The following is a 25,517-nucleotide window of genomic DNA, read 5'->3' as shown; positions in this document are numbered from 1 at the left end:
TATGAAAACCAAGAGCTGGAATTGGAGTTAGGAGTAGCAGACAACCATGCTTAAGCATCTCGAACAGGCAATTACGGTAGTCGGTCAGATTCACTTTCAGAAGCTAGATTGCCTTTGAGACCTTAAAACTCTTCTATATCAAGAGCTTGTTGGATCGTCTTTTGCAAAAAATTTGGTATGTCCGGTTGTGTTATACTTCAAAAAAGTTCCTGGACAAATTTGCAGTTTTTTGGGTTTTCATCGGTTTTTTGAAACAAGGTCTTTAGAGGAAAAAACAGAACCATGCTTTATGCTGGTCATGGCATTGATGAACAACCAACCCTGATAGGGTTATGGATAGGGTTGCTTTAGTCCAAGATTTTATTGGAAGAACATTTCCGAGGATATTCTCAAAAAACTCTTCGCGCTGTTGGGCAACGAATACTTTTAAAAATTTAAAAACTAAGCTGGTGGGCTTTTGGCAACGCAAGGAACACACCATTTTGGGGGCGCCAATGCAGTGGCATAGGATACCTAAGCGTACTGAGGGTCATCAAGGATGACCAATTTCTCAAAAATTACAATTTTTTCCCTAACCTTTTGTTTATTTTGACGTAGACAAATTGTGGGGATCCTAACGCAGCTCCAACGCATGACCAAAATTAACCTTTCGTTTTATTCTTATATCAAGTTTGAATCTACCTTAGATCACAGTTTGCACTTATCGAGCCTAACGTGTAGGCCGTGACCAGATCCAAGCTCGCAGAGAAGGTTCCAGGATCTAATGAAATCATTTTCTAAGCCCACCAGGATAGCTTCATCTAGACACCAAGATTGTTGTGAAAGGTTTGGCGACGATTCCTGAATTTTCCTGTAATGGGCCAGAGCGGCAGAGAAAAACGCAAAGACCTCAATGGGTCGCCTTGTTGGATAACGCTTTTGCTGCTTACAAGAAATTTGTCACAAAGTTGTTTGCTTTGTTGTGAATAAGATAAAATGCTAAAAGCGACAATTCCAGGCATTGAATTGGCAACCACTTTTAGCAACTCACTGCGCTTCATAGAAATGAATGCATTGCGAAATTCAATAAGCAAAACACCTGAGAAATTCAACGAGGAGAGTAACTTTTAATAGGGAAGCTTAGTCGAGTATTTGATGGCTGACGCTCCACCCTTCACTCTAAAGACCAATTGCAGGCTCTGAAAAAGTTCTTTTGATCCTGAATTTACTTCCTTGGCTCAACATTTAGCTATTAGCCTCCTCAAGACTTCTCCGACTGCAATACGGTGAAAACCGCATTTCTTTTTCAACAAGGTTGATAGAGATTCACTACATAGAGCTTGTGAAATTATTTTTTTAGACTGATCTGAAGTGCAAAATATGTTTGGGAAACAATTTAGAAGGACCAGCTGCTCTAAACTTCGAAAACGAGTTCAGCTGTACCATAACGTTTTCCTTATTGAATAGATAAGCTTGTGATGAAAAATTTTTGTTCAGCAGGATGCAGTTTATTCAGAGCATCGAGAAGTGCCTTGTTGACGGGTGTAAATCTCTTAAAAGCCAAAACTTGCTGCTCTGTCATATTAGACCTGGAAGCAAAAATGTTTTGCACATTTGTTTATTTCTGCAAAATTTGTATCGATTTATCTTTCTGACGGCTTCAATGAACAGGCTTTGTTCCATAGCCCTCCAAAGTCTCCGCTGTTCCAACGGTTAATTATTTCAAGAATTTTTTGGTTTTTGCTCAGCCTGTTCTGCCCTCCTAGGTTACTCGCAAGTGAGATTCATTTAGATGTTCCGAACAGTTTTCTGCAGCTTAGTTCTGTATTGGGATCTTCAATGCAGTCAGTAATGACGTCAGAGAACTTTGACAATTATACCGTTCCTTGATAGGGACATAGCGGATAGCTGGGATTTTAGTGTGCAGCTGCGTCATTATATTGGAAGGTTGCTGTTTGTTTTTCCAGAGTTTACACCAGCCAATGCCTCCTCTATGTAGAGCGCGCTCTCGTCATTGGTTAGCAGATTGTCCACTCGGTCTGATAGTCCCTTGGAGATTCTTTTCAATTCACTCAAAAGTTTTTTGAAACACCAATGTGACCATATTGATTTTGATTTGATCCGCTCCATCCAATGTATCTAGCTTTTGTTTCTTCCAAAACTTGATCCGATATCTCAATCTTATATAGTTCACAGACTGTAATAGGAAAAAATAAAACAGAGCGAGGTGAAATGTCAAACTTATCTTCTATTTTAAGGTTGGACATCTGTTGAGTTAGACCACTGCTTGTGTTGTATAGTAAAAAACGAAAATCTCGGTTTTCGGGTTCCCTGCGTTGCTTCTTTTTCTCCTAGGCGGAATGTCTGAGTCTCTGTGTGCTTGCGTTTTTGTTTGGTTTGTTCAAGCGTGTTTGTGTGCATGTTCGTGGGTGCGTGTGAGGTGATATGTATGTGTGCAGTTCTTTATGATCTTAAGACTGTGAGTGCATCGCTTTTTGTCGTTTGTGCGTGGGAGTTGTGTTCAGCGATTTCTGAACTGCGTTTTGATGTGGGTTATTTGGATGTGGGGTAGTTTGTGTTTATACGAGTGCGGGTCTAAATGTGTGTACAAGTTTAGGTTTAGCTACGTGCGCGGTAAATGTTCTTGCGTTTGTTTGTATGAAAGAGTGCATGTGCGTTTTAGCATGTGTCAAAGAGGTGTGTTTGCGTCGGAACTGGTTTGTGCGCTTTGTGTAATTTTTTTTCTAATTGTTTGACTTGGTCTGATTGCTGTTTCTGGGGATTGTCGGTAACAGCTCATATTTGTTCAGGTGTAAAGTTGTAAATTTTGCGCCTCCTTGTTCGTTTCTGTTTTCATGTATTTTTGCGTTTAGTGCTGTTTCATGTGTGACACCAATTTTATAAAATTGTCATACGAACTCAAGCTTTGTTGCATAGTAAAGGTTGATTATGCCAGTTTTTTTTGGTTTGCCTCAGAAGTTTCGTCACGCGGGTCTGATGGCGGAAATGTTTTCTTACTCCAAATCTTATCATTGGTCCAGTTCTTGGTGTTTGAAGCCTCGAGGCTGATTTTCGCCAGTCTGTCGAATACCAAAAATACACTGTCAAAAACTAGATTTTATAAACGGGTTTAAAAACTTTCTCATTCTTCAGTTGTCAAGCCACAATTTTGCGATTAGCATGCATGTTTCCTGAAGACATCGTTTTATGCTCCATTGCTCAAACAACAGACGATAACTTCATTGGATCTAAAGGAACACAAAATCTGCTATCTTAAACTTCCGCGTGCAATGACCGGTTTATCGACATTTTTTTTCATTACGTCTGCGTAATCTGTTCGCTTCAAGTTCTTTTCAGATTTTCGCAGGCTTCATCAAGACACTCTGAGCCGAGAAGTTACTGTTCATTGGTTGACAAACTTTCTATCTATTCTGTCCCTCAAGATTTTATGATGAACCCAGTTACGTTCTATGTATGACTATATAGCAAATTTTTTCCATCTTTTCACTGACGTTGCCATGAACTTTTGTGACAGCATAGTGTCTCATTGAGTAACAAGCTTTCTTTTATTTCATTTTAGTCAAGAGTTGATGTAAATTTAATCGGTGTCGTATTAATAAATGCGAGGCGTTGAAAAGAAGCCTTTTCTAAGGTCAATTTAATTGATCAACAGAAATCGAACAACTCACTTGCACATCTCATAGTAGTAATAACAAATGACATCGAGCTAAGGAATAAGGTAGATAAGGCAGACATGTTTTTGACACAATCATGTTCTAATAGCAAGAAAAAGGGTGTCGAACTTTGCTGCAAATCTAACAGAGCTAATTTTAACTAACGGTTGTGTCAAAGCCCTGTCGTCGCCTCAAATATTGCAAAACCTTCAAATTTATCCCAAAATCCAAATTTGAGAAGAGGCATACAACAGCCACGGCAAATACGAAGACAATTAAGATTTTCAGATATAAATAGTCTTCGGCAATAGTTCGAGTGAGTTAATTTTTTCGCATATTGCCATGTAATAAATTTGACTCTGAATTGATCCTGTCTTCTATTTTGAGGATGCTTCTCTGTTTAGAATCCTCCCCTGCCTCTCTTAGGGGGCGGACCTCCCCTTCCACCGAAAGTCCTCTTATCGCCCTGGAATCCACCCCGTCCACCTCCGTAGCCGCCTCCACCTCTGCCAGGTGGTGGTCCACCATAACCTGAAGGTGCGCCTAAATATTTGCAAGTTGGGAAATTTTCAGGCTATACTTTATACACCTTTCGACTGCTACAACATTGCAATGCTGAGTCAAGTTTTTTTAACAGGAGTCTTTTAAAAAACTTTTTATCTTTTTAACTGAAATAACTTTTTAACTGAAATAAAAACCAGAGTTAACGATTACGCAGTGAAAAATTGTTAAGAACATTTCAACAAACTTTTTCGTGCGTAACGATCAACGGAAACTTTGCTGAGCTCGTTATAATTTGTTTCTCTTCTATTATAAGGTACATTTCATCATTTTTCGCAATTCTGAAACCATGATAATTCCTGATGAATAAAGAATATTAGCAGTTCTTGCTAGACTGTATGTTGATGACCATAGATAACTCACTTGGAAATATTCATTTATCTTCAATAAACCTGTTCTTCTTAAGAAAAACTTCTTTTCCTAACGAAGTATAGTGATAAACAATCCGTCTTTGTAAGATATCTAGGAATAGAAACCAGCATCTCTGACTGTTTGCGTCTACTAAACGCTTTTATAACGGTGAATTCTCACTATTTCACAGTCTTTTGATTGTTGATAATACGAAATGATTCGAATCATAATTACAGGAGCCAACTTCATTGACGCACAACAGACTGCTTAGGTTTGAAAGCTTTTACTTCCGGTACTCAACAAATACGCTTACGTACATATAGATACGTTAAAAAATATTTCATTTAAACGCAATTGATAGTTGGATTTTTTAAACATTTCCTGCATAATTGGTCCAATTTCAGTAGTCTACAAAAAAGGTTTCCAAGAATACCTTAGCATTAAAGGACAGATGTCATTCCCGCTACTTAAAAGGTATTTTAAAATTTCTCTCGCCTTTGATCTTTGAAATCAAAACATGTATTTAGGGGTATTTTGAATCATGTCTCTTGAAAATAAAATGGTGATGCTAAAGCTTAAAAAAACAAAATGGCAAAACATAATCTTTCATTTAAATTTATTTTTAACTAAAATGCAACGATCATAGGGAGCGCAGATGGAGCTCAATATGATTGCATGGTGGCCGGCCAAACTGCTCGTGTAGTTCGATGAAGAATTATGTGAATTTATGCAGATATGCATCTACTTTAAAAATACTGTTCTTCTTAAGTTTGATAATTTAGGCATATGACGGGTTGGAACAAGTACAGATCCTAGTTAATTAAATATCTAATCAGCAATAATATTTTTTACCCTTCTCCATTTTCAATTCTTTTATGTAGAACGGTGTCCCGCTTCCCCCCCCCCCCCCCCCTATCTATTCAACCTGTTATCATTTCACCATGATTTTAAGCTTTTTTATAAATAGGAGTACTAATTAGTAAAATAATCACCAAGCCATACTAAAAGGGCCATGGCCATGTCTCGTGGCCCGTGGGACTTGATCTGAAACTATGACAACCGAACATTGGATTAGGTTATCCGCTTAACTATGACAAAACAGGCCTGCAATGTCGACTGCTAATTGGCGGGGCGCAATGATATGGGGTTAAGATATGCGGGGTTAATTGAAACCATTTACACCAAGCGTTTCAAAAATAAGCCATCATTACTATTTCTCTTCGGGCCATCACTTTCAGGTTTTTCGCGACACTGGAACATTTTTTACTCGATTCGAATACAGCCAGTCTGTGCTTCCTATTGTATATCTATTGATAAACATAGCCGGCAGATTGCCGAAAATAGCCACAAGAGACGCTTGTGGCCTTCCAGGAATTGAAACTAAAGAAATAAGAAAGACAGATTGACCAACAGTCCTTTAATAGACCACTAGATTTCTGGGGTTAGATTCGGACTGTCATTTTTGAGACACATAAGCTCTATAAGGAAAAAGCCCTAAAAGCTTTTGCAAAAATAAATTTGACAAAAGCTCAAGATTAATACTCATGAATTAGGGCTTATACCTTCAGCACTACCTAGATGCACATTATTGACCTTTAACTAGTAAATGTTCCTAGAATTTAAAGTTTATTAAGCGAGTTTAGAAGTCATTTTTAGTGAGGTAAGACACGCAATTGACCTGAAAGCAGAAACCATGACGTCATGCACGCAACTTTTAACCGCAAAACATTAGAAATAAATGAAATTGAAATCAATTCCAAGAATTCAGGTCGCAAGAATCATCGCAAGAGATAACGAATTAAAAAACATACCAGGACAAGTCCTGAAATACCGTAGAAAAGATTGAATGAAAACTTAAAAGTACTCCACCTGACCAGCATATAAACTGAACAAAGCCAGCCAAAACTTTTTCCGAACGAGAGCAAATAAAAACAATAAAAATGAAGCGTTCAAGCGTGAAAAAATCACTGAAGAAGTCAAAGAATGTTCTAGAACAAAAGCGCAAAAATGGTCAAGCAAAAATTTTACTGGAAAAGAGACTAACACGTCAACCATAATTGCCTCAAAATTCGTTCGAGAGCAATTAAACATGCAAAACATAGCTGGCGGATTGCCAGAAAATAGCCGCAATAGCTTCGTAGATCTGCAGTTTCAAATAAAGAAGGACAAAAAGAAATTTATCATGGTCCTTTAGGGCTGAGATGCTCAATTTTGATTAACAATCTGTATACCTTATTGCTGTTTCTATTACCTGCTTTTAAATAACCTTCAAATATAGTGATATAATCACTCACTTGACCTTATCTTTGAATTAAAGTAAAAAGCAGTCAATTTCAGAGTAAGGAAGTCATTTTTGAGAGTGAGGTAAGTCACGTGTGAAAACTTGATCACCCGAAGAAACAGAAAAGCTCTCTTTATTAAGAGTGAAAATTGGCGTCACACGCAATTCAGTTGAAATTGCATAAACGAATGAAAAATAAGCAGATTTGAAGTGATTGTGACGTCATATGGTGGTAACAAAGATCTTGACGACGAACAAAATTCAAAGAACTAAATGAGAAACTTAGAAGTACTGTACCTGACCAGCCGATCAATCGAACAATGCCAGTCAAAACAACAAACAAAATCATCAAAAAATTGTGAAACAAACAGACAAACTAAACAAAAATATACTCATTGCTAAAACTCCTGAAGCTTTTAAACTCCTGAAAAGCGTAATATTAACATCTTCAGAAACATATCTGATATCCTACTACCCAATTCCAAGCCCAAAAAATTCATTGACTCAAAGATCAATAAACAACAAATAAACAACAAATAATAGCAAAAGTTACACAAAACGCAATACCTATGAACTGAAATGACTTTCGTTATTTAAAGCCTTGTTAGCAACTAATGAGACCAGCCAATAATGAGAATAAGAGTAAAGACGACAGTTGAAAAGAAGAATTTGACCATTATTATTGAAAACAATTAGTGTCAAAGTCATAGAAAGCACTAGCTTTGAACAAAAACTATTGAATCGAAACTTAGCCCCTCTTAGCAGCATCAGAGACCTGTCCCTAATGAGATTAAATGGTAAGACATCAAAAGGTACATTAAATACATGCAAAACTCAAAAATCAATTTGAGAAAAAGTAAGGTCAAATTCGTGAAAAGCACTAGCTATTAACTCGAACCATTATTTGAGTTCTTTTAGGTATCATTAGCACGCAATCAGACCTGTCAATGATTATGCTAAGTGAAAAGACAACAGATATTTTTAAACATTACCGACTAACGTCGGGCGAATTTCTCTCAAACGACAGGCGAGCGGTTGGCTTCGTCAGTAGCTACGCCCGGTTTAGTGAGGCTAGCTTTAGCTTTATTGAAGGAGCGTAAGTGAGCACAGCGAGGGAGGCTGATAAGGTGGCAACACAATGGGGGGCAATCTCCAAGAACCACCCTTCGCACCAAGTAATCGCATACCTGAAGACTAGTGAGCTGAAAGGATCTAAGATCACTTAATGCCGACCTGCCTACCTGGGCGCTACCTGTTTATCCCATTTTTGAAGACGAAAAGTCAAATGCGTCAGACAAAAATTCAAGCGAAAAATCGCATAAAAAACGACCGACACGACTAATATAACTACTACAAACTTTGAGAGCAATTAAAAAAATGGGGCAAAACTAAAATTCACAAATATTTTATAACAACGAATAGTGGCGAAGTCATTAAAAAAGTTTAGCTGCCACTCAATGAACTCAAGCAAAGGCAATTAGGCACAATTAGAACACATATTTGCCATCTTAAAAGCACTAAAAGGGGGGACTCTTGAAAACAGAAGTCAAATTGACGCACCTGGAAAAAACCGCCAAATTGTTCAAACACCAATTTCTCACTCCATTTTAAAGATATTTTAGAAAAAGTCAGACCTCAAACCTAATCGATATTTCGCTCCTTTTACTATTTCAGAGCGACCAAAATCTTAAAAACATAACCGACTAACGTCGAGCGAATAGCTCTCAAACAACCAGCGAGCGGTTGGCTTCGTCAGTAGCCGTAGCTGGATTCGACTATGCAACTTTTAGTTTTCTTGCCTTGTTAATAAATAAACTGATATTTTAAAAATTTTCAAAATATTCGAAAATTTAAAAGAAAAGCTTCCAGATTTCGCAAAGAAAAGGTTAAAAACTATTTTTTGTCTCTGGAGTTATGTCAAGTAACCCATCTGGAAGACAATAAAAGCTTCTTCGCCCAATAAGGATCGTAAGAAAAAAAATATTAAATAATTTTGAAAACAATCGCAAGTTTTAACAAAATCTTGCTATAATTCAAGAAATTAAAATCTTCAGAACCATTTCATTGTCTCAGGAGACTATCCAAGACCCTATTTTAAGCTTTAAATAGTTTCACTGGCTCATAAAGATCCATAAACTTGGAACATGATAAAAATTTTCAAAAAATTAAAATTTATTTTCTCAAACAAATTGCTAAAGCTGGAGTCATTAAAATATTGACACTCATTCCATTAACTCTACAAACTATGCAGTAACTTTTTATAAAACCCTAGAAGAGGTTTCTTGGCTCCTGAGGCTGGAGAAACCTAAAATATTTCAAAATTGTTCAAAAAATCTTGAAAAAATTGTTAAGTTTTATCAAAAAAATTGTTAAACTTTGTCAAATTAAAAAATGAAAGCTATTCCATAATTTTTTTTCAGTAACTTATTATCAAAACCCTAAGGACGTTTGCTGGCCCCTGAGTCTGGAAAGAAGTGAAAAAAATATGTCAAAAAAATTGAAAAAAATTGCACGTTTTGTCAAACAAATGCTAAAATTCGTGATGATAAAGGTTAAAACCATTCCACTACCACTAAAAACTATGCCCTAACCTATTATAAAACCCTAGAGGAGGTTCCTTGACACCTAGGGGTGAAAAACTCCAAAACTGACAAAAATTTTCAAAAAATTTTGAAAAAAATTGTGAAAATTAGTAGTTGGGGGGGGGGGGTGCACTGGGTGATGATGGGGAGCTATGGTGGGCAGCAGTGGGGTCGAGGGCAACAGCGTGGTGGGGGGTGGGGGCAATAGTGGGGGGCAACAGTGGGGGCGTAAGTGAGCACAGCGAGGGAGGCTGATAAGGTGGCAACACAATGGGGGGCAATCTCCAAGAACCGCCCTTCGCACCAAGTAATCGCATACATGAAGACTAGTGAGCTGAAAGGCTCTAAGATCGCTTAATTCCGACCTGCCTAACTGGGTGCTACCTGTTTATCCCATTTTTGAAGACGAAAAGTCAAATGCGTCAGACAAAAAAAAGTTAAGCGAAAAATCGCATAAAAAACGACCGACACGACTAATATAACTACTACAAACTTTGAGAGCAATTAAAAAAATGGAGCAAAACTAAAATTCACTAATATTTTATAACGACGAATAGTGGCAAAGTCACTAAAAAACTTTAGCTGCCACTCAATGAACTCAAGCAAAGGCAATTAGGCACAATTAGAACACATATTTGCCATCTTAAAAGCACTAAAAGGGGGGACTCTTGAAAACAGAAGTCAAATTGACGCACCTGGAAAAAACCGCCAAATTGTTCAAACACCAATTTCTCACTCCATTTTAAAGATATTTTAGAAAAAGTCAGACCTCAAACCTAATCGATATTTCGCTCCTTTTACTATTTCAGAGCGACCAAAATCTTAAAAACATAACCGACTAACGTCGAGCGAATAGCTCTCAAACAACCAGCGAGCGGTTGGCTTCGTCAGTAGCCGTAGCTGGATTCGACTATGCAACTTTTAGTTTTCTTGCCTTGTTAATAAATAAACTGATATTTTAAAAATTTTCAAAATATTCGAAAATTTAAAAGAAAAGCTTCCAGATTTCGCAAAGAAAAGGTTAAAAACTATTTTTTGTCTCTGGAGTTATGTCAAGTAACCCATCTGGAAGACAATAAAAGCTTCTTCGCCCAATAAGGATCGTAAGAAAAAAAATATTAAATAATTTTGAAAACAATCGCAAGTTTTAACAAAATCTTGCTATAATTCAAGAAATTAAAATCTTCAGAACCATTTCATTGTCTCAGGAGACTATCCAAGACCCTATTTTAAGCTTTAAATAGTTTCACTGGCTCATAAAGATCCATAAACTTGGAACATGATAAAAATTTTCAAAAAATTAAAATTTATTTTCTCAAACAAATTGCTAAAGCTGGAGTCATTAAAATATTGACACTCATTCCATTAACTCTACAAACTATGCAGTAACTTTTTATAAAACCCTAGAAGAGGTTTCTTGGCTCCTGAGGCTGGAGAAAACTAAAATATTTCAAAATTGTTCAAAAAATCTTGAAAAAATTGTTAAGTTTTATCAAAAAAATTGTTAAACTTTGTCAAATTAAAAAATGAAAGCTATTCCATAATTTTTTTTCAGTAACTTATTATCAAAACCCTAAGGACGTTTGCTGGCCCCTGAGTCTGGAAAGACGTGAAAAAAATATGTCAAAAAAATTGAAAAAAATTGCACGTTTTGTCAAACAAATGCTAAAATTCGTGATGATAAAGGTTAAAACCATTCCACTACCACTAAAAACTATGCCCTAACCTATTATAAAACCCTAGAGGAGGTTCCTTGACACCTAGGGGTGAAAAACTCCAAAACTGACAAAAATTTTCAAAAAATTTTGAAAAAAATTGTGAAAATTAGTAGTTGGGGGGGGGGGGGGGGTGCACTGGGTGATGATGGGGAGCTATGGTGGGCAGCAGTGGGGTCGAGGGCAACAGCGTGGTGGGGGGTGGGGGCAATAGTGGGGGGCAACAGTGGGGGCGTAAGTGAGCACAGCGAGGGAGGCTGATAAGGTGGCAACACAATGGGGGGCAATCTCCAAGAACCGCCCTTCGCACCAAGTAATCGCATACATGAAGACTAGTGAGCTGAAAGGCTCTAAGATCGCTTAATTCCGACCTGCCTAACTGGGTGCTACCTGTTTATCCCATTTTTGAAGACGAAAAGTCAAATGCGTCAGACAAAAAAAAGTTAAGCGAAAAATCGCATAAAAAACGACCGACACGACTAATATAACTACTACAAACTTTGAGAGCAATTAAAAAAATGGAGCAAAACTAAAATTCACTAATATTTTATAACGACGAATAGTGGCAAAGTCACTAAAAAACTTTAGCTGCCACTCAATGAACTCAAGCAAAGGCAATTAGGCACAATTAGAACACATATATGCCATCTTAAAAGCACTAAAGGGGGGGGGGGGACTCTTGAAAACAAAAGTCAAATTGACGCACCTGGAAAAAACCGCCAAATTGTTCAAACACCAATTTCTCACTCCATTTTAAAGATATTTTAGAAAAAGTCAGACCTCAAACCTAATCGATATTTCACTCCTTTTACTATTTCAGAGCGACCAAAATCTTAAAAACATAACCGACTAACGTCGGGCGAATAGCTCTCAAAGAACCAGCGAGCGGTTGGCTTCGTCAGTAGCCTTAGCTGGATTCGACTATGCAACTTTTAGTTTTCTTGCCTTGTTAATAAATAAAAAAAAACTGATATTTTAAAAATTTTTCAAAATATTCGAAAATTTAAAAGAAAAGCTTCCAGATTTCGCAAGGAAAAGGTTAAAAACTATTTTTTGTCTCTGGAGTTATGTCAAGTAACCCATCTGGAAGACAATAAAAGCTTCTTCGCCCAATAAGGATCGTAAGAAAAAAATATTAAATAATTTTGAAAACAATCGCAAGTTTTAACAAAATCTTGCTATAATTCAAGAAATTAAAATCTTCAGAACCATTTCATTGTCTCAGGAGACTATCCAAGACCCTATTTTAAGCTTTAAATAGTTTCACTGGCTCATAAAGATCCATAAACTTGGAACATGATAAAAATTTTCAAAAAATTAAAATTTATTTTCTCAAACAAATTGCTAAAGCTGGAGTCATTAAAATATTGACACTCATTCCATTAACTCTACAAACTATGCAGTAACTTTTTATAAAACCCTAGAAGAGGTTTCTTGGCTCCTGAGGCTGGAGAAACCTAAAATATTTCAAAATTGTTCAAAAATTCTTGAAAAAATTGTTAAGTTTTATCAAAAAAATTGTTAAACTTTGTCAAATTAAAAAATGAAAGCTATTCCATAATTTTTTTTCAGTAACTTATTATCAAAACCCTAAGGACGTTTTCTTGCCCCTGAGTCTGGAAAGACGTGAAAAAAATATGTCAAAAAAATTGAAAAAAAATTGCACGTTTTGTCAAACAAATGCTAAAATTCGTGATGATAAAGGTTAAAACCATTCCACTACCACTAAAAACTATGCCCTAACCTATTATAAAACCCTAGAGGAGGTTCCTTGACACCTAGGGGTGAAAAACTCCAAAACTGACAAAAATTTTCAAAAAATTTTGAAAAAAATTGTGAAAATTAGTAGTTGGGGGGGGGGGGTGCACTGGGGGATAATGGGGAGCTATGGTGGGCAGCAGTGGGGTCGGGGGCAACAGCGAGGTGGGGGGTGGGGGCAATAGTGGGGGTGTCTTCAACCTCTAAGAACCGCCCTTCACACCAGCATAAGTCTCCAAAACAGTTTGAGCTGAAACAGAGCTTAAAGGCTCTAAGAGCGCTTAATGCCCGCTGGGCGCTACCTGTTTACCCCTTTTTTCAGGAGGAAAAGTCAAAAGCGTCAGACGAAAAATCGGTCAAGCGAAAAATCGCATAAAAAAGACCGACAGGACTAATATAATTGCTACAAATTTCGTTTGAGAGCAATTAAAAAGACAGCACACCAATACAATTCAAATTCTTTGAATTGTGAAAAGACAGCGCCCCAAAACAATTCTTGGATTGTAAAAAAACCACGATGTCCCCAATAATAGCCGCTATCGCTTCGCGGCTGTTAATTAATTATAATAGGAATTATATATATTTTGTCCCGCCTCCTCCCCAATGCTGTTTATGACCACAATTAAATGACGTGTAGTTATACACTTACTATGTGAAAAGCATGTGGGCGTAATTTTTATGCCCCCATAAGCCGTGCGTTTTGTATGTACACAACTAACCGTATGGGTTGCCGCCGTAGCCTCCGTCATATCCTCCGTAAGCGTATGAACCAGCACTGCCATATCCTCCAGCATAGCCCCGACTCTGGTCATATCCATATCCATATCCCCCTGACATTGCAGAAGGGTGTCCACCGCCATATCCACTCGCCCCTCCTCCGTAATGCTCATAACCATAGTCTTCTGCGTACCCATAGTCATTCCCGTATCCGCCTACACAAAACACGAAATAACACTTAAATACGAGAATTGAAATAGTTTTGAGTTCTCATCCTAACCCACCTGTTACATGCAATATACAACACAATAAAAAAATCATATTTCTTTCCAAAATGAGAAACATTTCATATCGACTGGAGATTTTTCTTACAGTGATATTTTTATCACATTCATTATGGTCATCAATTAGTCTTTTGGGATTGAAACAATCAACATTATTCGACGGACAATCCAGCTCTCCAAGAATTTTGCTTACCTCTTCCACCAAATCCTCCAGGAGCATTCCTCATTCCTCCTCCTCTTCCCCGGCCGAATCCACCTGCATCCCCCATTCCACCACCCCTCATGCCTCGCCCTCGCCCACGCTGATTTCGACTGCCTTCCGGAGGGGCAGGCTTGGCCAATGCAATCTTCATAATTGAGTCTTTGAGATTTTTGCCATCTTCTGCTGCCAGTGCTCGCATGCAATCGTCCCTTTCGTTGAAGTGTACAAACGCGTAGTTGTTCACCTGAAGTTAATAATGATGCAACCAATGGTTAGTGAGAATCACTTTCTGGGAAAAATTACCCTTTGGCAGCAACCTTCAATGCATAATATTGATAACCACCTATTGTTAATAAATGCACTGAATAAAACGATAATTCGATTTATTTTTTTAAAAAAATTGTCGAATAAAATTACTCAAAAACAAAAAAGTAAAGCAGAACAGCATTGGCAAATTTAAAACACCTTTATTCGCCTGCACAATTTTCCCCAAAGTTAGCTAGACTTGTTCGACAACTAGGAAGCTTATCTAGATAAAGGTCGAGATAAAGGCTTATCGAGAAAATTGCAAGTTTTTGAACAAATATCCTGAATTTCACATTATCTGAGACAATCTATAACTAACAGCGACAGCGTACTTAATTATTACAATTTAAGTGTTGATAATAATTATCAGGAAGCCAGACGTAAGTTTATTTTAATTAAGGCAACCATTTTCAAAGAGCAGATCAATCATCATGGCAAAGCATCTCATGCGTTTTGGGGTGCAATTCCAGCACATCGAAGTCTTGCCAGTTAAACCTTTTAGTTTTGTTTTCATTACTAAATTCTAATGAGCTAACTTTATTAATCAATCTTCAGATCGGATAAAAATTTAGGATTGACGACTGATTTTTGGTAATTCTTCCTTGTCGTCGGCTAAAAAAATTTATCGATATAAAAATCATGAGCAGCACAAATAAGGACAATTTAATAGATATTAGCTAGTGTAGCACTGGTAAGTCTGTCAAAATTATCTACTAACGATTTAGGTATAAAAAACGGAAAAAATTGTTTTAAATATATATCTGGCCTCAATATTACTGCATACAGGGTAGGACTTGGTGTAGAGCACTGTCCCGTTTTCTATCCTTTCCAAGTAAATTCAATCATTTTGTTGTATTTAAATTTCGTAGAGTAGTAAATTTAAATTAACAGGCAGACATGTCCATTTCAGTTGAGGGCATAAAATTATCACTTAGAGCTGCTCGAATTCTACCATGCGATGTGAAACAGCTCCAGTATTCCAAACAGCCAAGAGAGAGTGTACATGGTAATAATAGAAACAATACCTTTTTTCACAAAATTGCACTGCAGCAGATGCTGCCAATTCTCAGCAACAATAACAACAACAATACCTTCTTGACTCGGTCGATGCTGCCGTATTGGCTGAATCGTTCTGTCAGGTCACCCTCAGTGACACTCTCCGTCAGTTTGGTGATGTAGAGATTCTTCACTTTGGACATGGTCTCCTCATCCGGCTCCTCCAGCGGATCTGCCCACTGTGCACCGTACCCAGTGAAGCCACGCCACGCTTGGATTGGGATGCTCCCTGAGTCCAGCCGTTTTTTGGCCTATATAATAAAAAAACGTGCTTCTTATACTGAAACAAAGGCCACGTTATCTTGAGTGACTATATCTTTTTATTAAATCATGTAATATTTTAAGACAGCCATTTCAATTATATTATTTCATAATTTAATTTAATATAATTCTTTCCTAATTCGTTTATGAGACCCCATCTTCATAGCACATGATTCGCAATTGTACATTCTGGTTTATAATCGCAATGAATCCCATGTGCAAAAAATATTAATGCAAAACAGTCCAGCCCGCAAATTGCCGGAGAACAGCCGCCGTTGACGCACATCGAGATTGAAACAGAAGAGAGAGAAATTTACAGAATTTGTCAAAAAGTGTTCTAATTTGGCGTACAGTTTCAGTTAGATTCTAAACCTATACTCAATTCAGCTTTTAAACCGAAAGCTATCAAGCTTAATACTTATGGCAGTTAGCAATAGCAATGAAATTTGATAACCTAATCCACTATGACCGGGATTTATCGGTTTATCCCGTTTCTTTTTATTTTGCTATTTTGACATCGACCGTATTCGCTACATTGTGATATTCAATGCTGAAACGAATTTAAAATCCATTCAGTTGAAACAGCGAGTGAGGTAAGTCACGAGCAAAACGTAAGAGAATCGTGACTTACATGAAACGAAAAAAAAAGTGAAAGCGAATTCAATACATAGCAGGACAAGTCCTGAATTACAATACAGAGGCTTGAATTAACGAATGATCCGACAATTGAGACTCAATATTATACTAATATTAAACTAAATAAGGCAAAAATATGACAATGTATGCGCGAAATTAAGCAGAAAAACTGGATACAATTTAAAAAAATTTGTTTTTCGAAATAGTGTTTTGCACAACAAAAATAAATTCAGGAGTTTGTCAATACTGACCCTACGCATCCTTAGATTGAGTACATAATACAACAACATAGTGGTAATCCATGGCAGACAAATCGAAATCGAGGCAGAACTAAGGAAACTGGACAAAAATCCCAGAAATTTGACCAAAATCACGCCGCACTAAATACGAAATGTACTAAATACGAAATGCACTAAATACGAAATGTACCAAAATCACGCCGCACTAAATACGAAGAGTCAAGTGACCACAAGAGAGACAAAAAATGTAAGACTAAAAAATCAACTTGAAATTTTTAAAAGTTTCAAAATCAAATCTATTCCTATGAACTTATTCATTTAATAGATGCACTTTTTCCTCATTAGCAACCAATGAAACCTGTCATAAATGAGATTACAATGAGACAACAAAAAAACAACCAGATTTTGCAAAAAACCAAAGTGGATTCTACTTTTTATCATTAACAGTATGAAAGTTACCAAAACCGTTAGTTACGCATTGAATAGACATTTAGCGAGAGATGTTAGCAACCAGAGAGACCTGTGACTAATGAGAATAAGCGATTAGACCTCAACAAGTACAAACAAAAGCGAAACTCACCAATATTCAGCAAGATTTTTGAAAACGAACAGCGTAATTCATAGAAAGCAATAGCTATGACATCTAATTTCGTTCATTAACACATTTTTAGGCAACTGATGAGACCTGCCATTAATGAACTCAGATGAAGCAACAAAATGACAATAAAACCTCGCAAAATTTAAATAAAATTGACAATATTTCTTGAAAACATTTAGTGTCCAGGTAAGAGCAATCAATACCGTGAAAATGAAAAAATAGAATCGAAAAAGTAAATCACTATTAGAAACCTATGAGACATGTCCCTAATGCGATTAAATATGACAACCAAAAGTTCAATAAATACACGAAAAACTCAATCACGAAAAAATTCAATAAAAATTCTCGAGCGCAAATAGTGTCAAAGTCGTGAAAACCGCGCTCTATTAACTCACAACGTTAATTAGAATCACTTATGTCATAAAAGCGAACGAAAAGACCTGTCATTAATGACATTAGGTGATAGGACGTCAGTAATTTTTTAAAAAAGGGATCAAAATTCAAATACTCACCAAAATTTTAACAAATAGTGTCAAAAGTATTTAAAAATTATAGCTTCTCAATGCTTAATTTAAACAATTGCAAATAAATAAAGTTAGAACACATATGCATCATTTTAAAAGCACTCAAGAGAAGAAATACCGAAAACAGAAGTCAAATTGACGCACGTGAAAAAAAATTCATTCTGAAAAGTTTGTTCAAACACAAATTCCTCACTCCACTCTAAAACAAGTTCAGAAAAAAATCACGCCTTAGACCTCGATTTATCGCTCCCTTTGCCACTTCAGCATGACTAAAATCACCACTCTAATTTGACTCCTCATTGACATGAATATTCCGAAAAAAATTTGAAAAGATCTTTAAAAAAAAGACGGTACACCAATACAATCCAAATAATTTGGATTTTAAAAGAGCTCCTAAATAGCTCCTAGCAGCTGAGGCTGACGACGGCTATTAAAAAGTAAACAAAATTTCAAAATCGCTATCTGTTTGGCAATATAACTTCTTAGACGCACACGAAGAAGCCAATAAGCAGTCGACATTGCAGGCATCTTTTGTCATAATTAATCGAGTAACTTACTCCCATGTTCGGTTGGGATACTTTCATATCAAGTCCCTAGGGCCGCTGATGGCTATGTCCCGCGAGTCATGGCCAAATGATTATTTTAGTATGTTAATTATGTAAAAGGTTAAAATCGAATTGAAAAAGCGGGACACTGTCGATGAGCTATATAGGAAAATTTATGATGGAAAAAAAACATTCTATCTTGTGGAAAGTTACTGCAGGTAATAATAGCACATGTGCATGCGGTGTGAGGCTTAATAAAAAGATATGCCCACTATAGTGAGGGGCGGGAAGAATAGATCACTGCAAAGATCACAGTCTTACTTGGGTGGCCGACTTGTGATCCACGAAGTCCAGGAAACAGAAGCCTTTGTTCTTGGCTGTGTTTCCCGGCTCAGCGGGCTCATTGATGAGCACCTCTTCTATCCCATCGACAATGGAGGCGAAGGCAGACATTATGTCTTCCTTGGTCTTGCTTTTCGGCACTGGTCCCACAAACAGGCGACGGTTAGGTTCAGATATTTTGACAACCATCTTTCGTTTCCGGTTCGTATCTGTAAACACACATAAATTTGACACTCAATTTTTAATCAGCCGATGCGTACGAGCTGTTATAGTCTCCCATAGCGCTTAATGACTCTACAAGTTAAATGCCATTCAAAAACACCAATTATACCATAATGAGTGATCACCATTTTTGGTTGAAACGCACACAACCATTCTGTACATCAGAATCGCTCCACTTCAAAAGAAGCTCGCAATTGCATGAGACCAATTCGATCCTCACTATATATTGATTCGGACCCCCCGGTGCAGTTTGGCCCGTTACAAATTATGTTATTTTGTTATATAACATAAAACTACGTACAAAACATAGCAGGAAGATTGCCAGAAAATTGCCGCGATAGATCTGCAGTTTTAACAAGATTTTTAAAAAAACAGACCGAAAACGGAATTTCTCTTCTTATTGCTACTTCTATTAGCTGTTCCCATAACCTGCAGTTAGTGACATAAGCCCAGCAGACACTGGATCTCCTTGAATTGACGCCATTTTGAAAGTGGGGAAAATCATTTCTGAGTGAAGTGAGTGACTAAATAGTCGCTCCACTAAAAGCAAAAAATGACGTCAAGCACGCAATCCAGTCGAAATTGTATGAACAAAAGGCAGAATTGAAGTGATCGGGATGCCATATGGTCGCAATAAAAATCTCGACAAAAACATAGCAGGACCAGTCCTGAATTGCAATAGAAAGCATTGAACAAACCAAAAACAACACAATGAAACCCATCACAAGAACAGCTCCGATGATAAACAAATCATAGAGCAAGATCTCCACGAAAAAATAACAGAACACTACAAAACCTAAGAACAGATTTATATAAATTCCTTAATAATTTAATCTAATTTACAAAATAGGGTTATCGAATCTATTGTGTCTAACAGCGTCAACTTCGAAATTCTTCTACACAATGGGAATTTAGAAAGCGAACGTCCACTTTTTAGAAAACTACCGAGAGACAAGGTAAAAGGGAGATAAACATTTGGCAAAAACCTATGTTATGATGTCATCGAAAATATGTGTCCTCGAAGTCAATGAAACACGCAACTAACGCTTGAAATCTTCAGTCTGTATAGCACTATCAATAGATAAAAAGCATATATCAACACTAAAAAAACTATAACGGGACTAGGTAACAAAAGTAGAACGAATAAAGGAAACAACCAAAGTATAAAAATCACAAAAACAAATTGCGTCAAAGTCCAAAAATAATCAGAAAAAAAGTAAAACCTTACATAAATTCAACTGTGCTTCATTAGAGAGCAAATGAGACCTCTCAATTATGACTGAACAAGAGAATAACAAAAAATTAGAAAAACGTGAAGAAAAATCCAAAAAAGCACTAAACTTTTTTTTAAAAAACAAGTCTTGTCAATGTCGTGAAACTGTCAGCTATGGCAGGAAATTATTAAATAGTCTCAGATAGGAGTCAATAGAGAATATAGAGAACTGTCATTAATAAGACTAAGTGACAGAATAAAAACAACTAACATTACTTGCAAAATAAAAAAAACTAACAAGTTTTGAAAACAAGTCAAGTCAAAGTCATTAAAACCTTGTTTGTATTAAAAAAAATAATTCACTCAAACATGAGAAAGGTAAGGGACAATTAGATCTATCATTTTTGAGACTAAATGGCACAACAACAACAACAAAAACAACCAAAAAGTGGAGAAATCCAACACAAAGTCTGAAAATTTCTTTAATGCAAGTCGGGTCAAAGTTGTGAAGACCGTATATGAATGAAGCCCTTTATTTTGATCAAAATCTGACTCATAAGCGAGCTACTTAGAGCTGTCCATAATAGGACTAAGTAAAAGAACAATAAAAAGAATAATAAAGGCTTTAAAAAAATCGTTAAAACCCATAAATTTCAATTCAAGAATGAGATCCAATGAGACCTATCATTAAGGAGACTAAATAACAGAACAACAAAAAGAACTACAAAAACATCAGAATCCAATAAATACATTTTACGAGGTCAAATAGAGTCTTGAAAAACCAATACTTGACTTTTGATTAGTTTAAGCAACTGCAACTACGCATTGTTAAAGCACACATATCGCCTTTCAAAAATATTCTTAAACAAAGAAGGGGTCTTTCCCATTATAGCCCCCCCCCCCCAGCTTAGTGGTCAGATAACCTATACCCCCCCAAACATGGTAAATATACCATAATGGGGGAGCTATAATTTCATGGGGGCTATAATGGGACCCCAAAGAAGCAAAAACAGCAAACCTAGAAACCAAACTGCACGTGAAAAAAAATACGCTCTCATAAGTCTGCTTAAACACGAATTCTTACTTCACTTAAAAAGCAGCTTGAAAAAGTCACGTCTTAAACTACGCGTTTTTCGCTCCTCTTTTTAACTTCAGAATTGCCATCAACCAAATCAAAATTGGAATTAGAACCTACTAAGAATGGATTGAGAAAATCCTTTAGAAAAATCTGCTGAAAAACTAAAAAACGGATCTTATCGTTTATAACACCCCCTTTCCCCAGTACGTTATCCCCCCTTACAGAGCACGTGCCACTACAGAGTAAATCATAAAGTAGAAATATGGCACGTGCGTCTGGGGGATGCCAATAATCTGAATCCACTAAGCTGGGGGTACAAACGGAAAAGATAAAACATAGCCGGCATATTGCCGGAAAATAGCCGCGATAGACGTTTGTGGCCTTCCATGAACTGAAACAACTAAAGAAATAAGATGGACAGTTCGACCACCAGTCCTTTATTAGACCACTAGAATTTTTGGGTTAGATTCGGACTGTCATTTTTATGACACATACTTTCTATTAAAAAAAAGCCCTAATAGAGCATTTTCAAAATTAATATTAAAAATCATATCCGTTTGGCACTACTTAGATGCATACTATTGATCTTGAACTAATAAAAGCTCATAAAATTTCAAGTTCATTAAGTGAGCTCAGAAGTCATTTTTTGAGTTAGGTTAAGTCACGCAATTGACTTAAAAGCAGAAAAAATGACGTCATGCACACAAATTCTAACTGCAAAGCACTCAAAGTCACTGAAATTGAAAAAGTCAATGGTCGCAAGAATCATCGACGGAGACGAGAATTAAATAAAACCATGATATTCCCAATAATAGACGCTATCGCTTCGCGGCTATTAAAAAACATTCAAAAAACAAGTCAAATTGCCGCAAATGAACAAAACCACTAGCAGGAAAATAACATTTTCTTCAAACACCTTTTCCTCACTTTACTTCAAAATTAGAGTGAAACAATTTAACGCCGCACAATCACTTGTTTTCCCCCTCCATTTCCTGTTTCGGCGTGACCAAGATCATCACTTCAATTTGACTTCAAAAATCATGGAAATGTGTGCACAGATCTTAAAAGAACGACAGCGTCCCAAAACAATGCAAAGTCTGTGAATTTGTAAAAAAGCTAGAGAAGGCCTATAATAGCCCCAGCTACTGCTCTGTGGCTATTAAAAAGCGCATTTACCTAGGAGTGTTAAAGTTTCATGCCCACTAAGCAGGGGGCTCTAGGACAGAATAGATCCGAACCTTCATTTAAATAGAAAGCAACTTTTTCTTTTTTATCTTCAGGCAAAAATTTATCCCCCATAAGGGAACAATTAAAGTAATGGAGGCTAGAGGCTACATGTTATACGACCACTAACTGAGGGGGGCTATAATAGCAGAGAACGCAATGTGCTTACGAGGAATGAGGCAGTCAAAGTTATCATACATCTGAACACATGTTTGAGCCGACTGTGGATTGGTGAAGGTGACGAATCCAAATGTCTGGTTTTTGCCAGTTTCTGGATTCATCATCAGCCTCATGTGGTAAATAGTTCCGGCTTTTTCAAATAACTCCACTAAATCTTCAACTTCAAATTCATACGGAATTTTTCCAAAATAACATTGGCAGTTTTTGGGAGGTCTGAAGTCTTCGTAGCCCGGACCAGGTCCATATGACCTCTGTCCGCCTGTGGCTTCGTATTTATAACCAGTTCTATCTAATATTCTCTGGAGGCGCTCGTTTACGTGACCAGAATACCGCGCACTTGATTCAGTTTTGGCTACGGGGGCGGAAAAGTTATTTTCTGGAGCTGCTGTTCCAGGGTAGCTTTGATTATCCATAGGCTGATCTTGTTTCATGTATTCCGGAGGCTGTTGCATCATAGGCTGAGCTTCTGCTGGTTTACTCCAGACAGATTTAGCTACTTGAAGAAGCAAGGATCCATAATCTGTAATATTTGAAAAGTCGCTCTGCTTGTAGTTGGTGATGATTTCTTCTAAAGTAGAGAGGTCTACTCCGCGGAAATAGTCGGCAACTTCGTTAGCATATCCTTCAGGTGGAAAATACCCGTCCATTATTAAGTGATCCAGTTTTTCAGAAACAGAGGGATCCAGGCCCATCTGGACTAGGTTCTCATAAGCTCCAGTTCCACTCATATTGCAAACTAAAAATTTCACTGAAATATCAAAACTGGAGTCAAAAAAATCCTGGCTTTTCAAAAAGCAAATAATCTGGCAGCTGCTAAAAATTGATATACAAACTGTTCTTCCTAAAAATCATCTATAAACAGAAACAATCAAACTTTACAGTAATTTTTCACAGATAGAAACCATCAACAAAAACAAAACAGTTTACTTTACTCAGTCTTTAAAACTCATATATTGGTAGCGTTAAAAGTTCCAAGTCAAAATGCTCGGAAAAATCTCCAAAAGCCAAATTTGAAGCGCTGTCAAGTCGAACTGCACTCAGAAAAGCCACAACTTTCTTGAAATTTCATAGCGCAGAAAGTCAGAAAAGTCAACTCTTTCGGGGTCAGTGCAGTTCTATCAAAAGTCTCCAAGATTTCGTCACACTAAAATTCAACAAAAATGATTCAAACTTGCAGTAATTTTTATTTGAAGCCAATGCTTCAATTTGCCTAGCTAAAGAAAAGCTTTTACCTGCTGTCGATTACTTTGAGCGTCATTAAAATTTTGTTTCCTTTTTCCATAAGTCATTGTCATATTCCAGATTTTCCCGCACAATCAGTAGAAAACCTGGAGAAAACCTGGAGAGAATATTCGTTCCTATGTATCCTCGGCAGAAACCCAGAGTGGTCTCATTGTGACTATTTCTTTGATGCATTCAACAGCGCACCCTGAAATAAATTTGAGTTAAAATGGCTCTGGACTATATATAAATACCTTTTATATACGATATCTGGATCTTTTCCGTTTGTGCCCGCCCCAGCTTAATGGGGTGCATATTATCTGCACACCCCAGACGCACGTGCCTTATTTTTACATAATGATTTACCATGTAATGACACGTGCTCTGTAACTGGGGGGGGGGGGGGGCACAGACGGAAAAGATCCGGATATCGATCTGTTCTGTGGCCCAAGCGTTTTTCTGACCCCACTTACAAATTATTGACGTTATACAGCACGTTAGTGAGTAAGAAGTAACACGTCCGTCTGGGATCGCATAAATTATTTGCCCGCTAAGCGCGCGGGGGGGGGGGGGGGGTCGTGGTCAGAATAGATCCGATATCTTGTGAGAATAGATCTAAGATCTCTATAGTCCCCACTTATTTTATCGATACAAAAAAACGGATCATCTTTGCCGTTGCCCCCTCCCCCCGCTTAGTGAGTGCATATTAATTACAACCCAAGACACACGTGCAATGTTTTCACATAATAATTAACTTTTAACTGAGACATGGCTCACTGCTGAGATAAAAAGTGCTGAACTGTTCCTTCCCGATTATGATATTATACGAGGCGATAGATCAACTGAATCAGATGCGTCTCGTCACGGCGGTGTGCTGGTAGCTGTGAAGAAAACAATCAAATCCGAGGAAATTAGTGTGGCTGAATTACCCTTATCAGTTCAATCTTCACTTCGCGTTACCAAGTTAATTGGCCTAGAACCTTTTTACATCGCAGTTCTCTACAACCCTCCGGCGGGAAGCAAATACCGGATATCTATTGAGGATTTACAGAAGTTATTCCGCTTCCTTGAGGAAACGTGCTGCAAGCGTCTCCTCTTATCCGGTGACTTCAATATGCCTCACACTAACTGGAGTACATATGATTCTGCCAACGATTATGAAAATCAGATTGCTTCGCTTCTGTTCGATATGAATTCAAAACAATACATCGATTTCAATACAACAAAGAAAAGCTGTCTTGATCTTGTGTTGTGCAATGAAGATTCAATCATCAATGATACAACTTTGTGCGGAAATCTTTCTCGGTTTTCGGACCATTTTCCCATCACGATTAATGTGTCCATTAATAGTAAAGTTTCAGAAAATTCATCAACGAGATATTTTAGCTACTGCAATTGTGATTTTGATGCGTTGAATGAGGCTATTATTGCCAACCCATTCAAGCCGTACTGCTATAGCAATGTGGATGTTAACACGAATCTGGTATGAATGGATATTTAAACTGATCGAAATACATGTTCCTGTTCGAACTAAAAATAGACAACTACTGCCTCCATGGACATCAGCAGAGACATCCCATCACATGAACAAGATTAAAACTGAGCGAAGAAAACTACAGAAAAAGGGACTGTGTACGTCTGAAAAACTGAAAAAGCTCACTGAGGAATGTAATCAATTGCAAATAAACGATAGAGTCGAGTACGAGCAAAAGCTTTTTGCCAGCAGACACAAAGGACGAATCTACAAATATTTGAAAAGCCTGAAAAA

The 25,517-nt window shown here is 37.2% G+C and overlaps 2 protein-coding genes across 2 annotated transcripts in view; both read right to left on the bottom strand.

Annotated features, from left to right (window-relative positions):
* The window catches only part of LOC142339695 (uncharacterized), a 424,533-nt gene that overhangs the window by 316,447 nt on the left and 82,569 nt on the right, over positions 1-25,517 (bottom strand). The window lies entirely within an intron of this gene.
* On the bottom strand, positions 3,621-23,957 carry LOC142339080 (heterogeneous nuclear ribonucleoprotein Q-like). Its single transcript, XM_075388780.1, has 7 exons — positions 23,761-23,957; positions 22,518-23,264; positions 18,591-18,820; positions 15,502-15,717; positions 14,096-14,348; positions 13,621-13,833; positions 3,621-4,196 (listed from the first exon to the last, which is right to left on the bottom strand). Exons 2-7 carry the CDS (start codon positions 23,254-23,256, stop codon positions 4,054-4,056), a joined length of 1,794 nt encoding a protein of 597 aa, XP_075244895.1. The 5' UTR covers positions 23,257-23,264; positions 23,761-23,957; the 3' UTR covers positions 3,621-4,053.

Source organism: Convolutriloba macropyga, chromosome 5, assembly GCF_964194025.1.
Source record: "Convolutriloba macropyga chromosome 5, txConMacr16.3, whole genome shotgun sequence".
Taxonomy (NCBI): domain Eukaryota; kingdom Metazoa; phylum Xenacoelomorpha; order Acoela; family Convolutidae; genus Convolutriloba; species Convolutriloba macropyga.
Note: the sequence above shows the minus strand (reverse complement) of the source record. Positions and strands in the feature narration are given on the sequence as shown.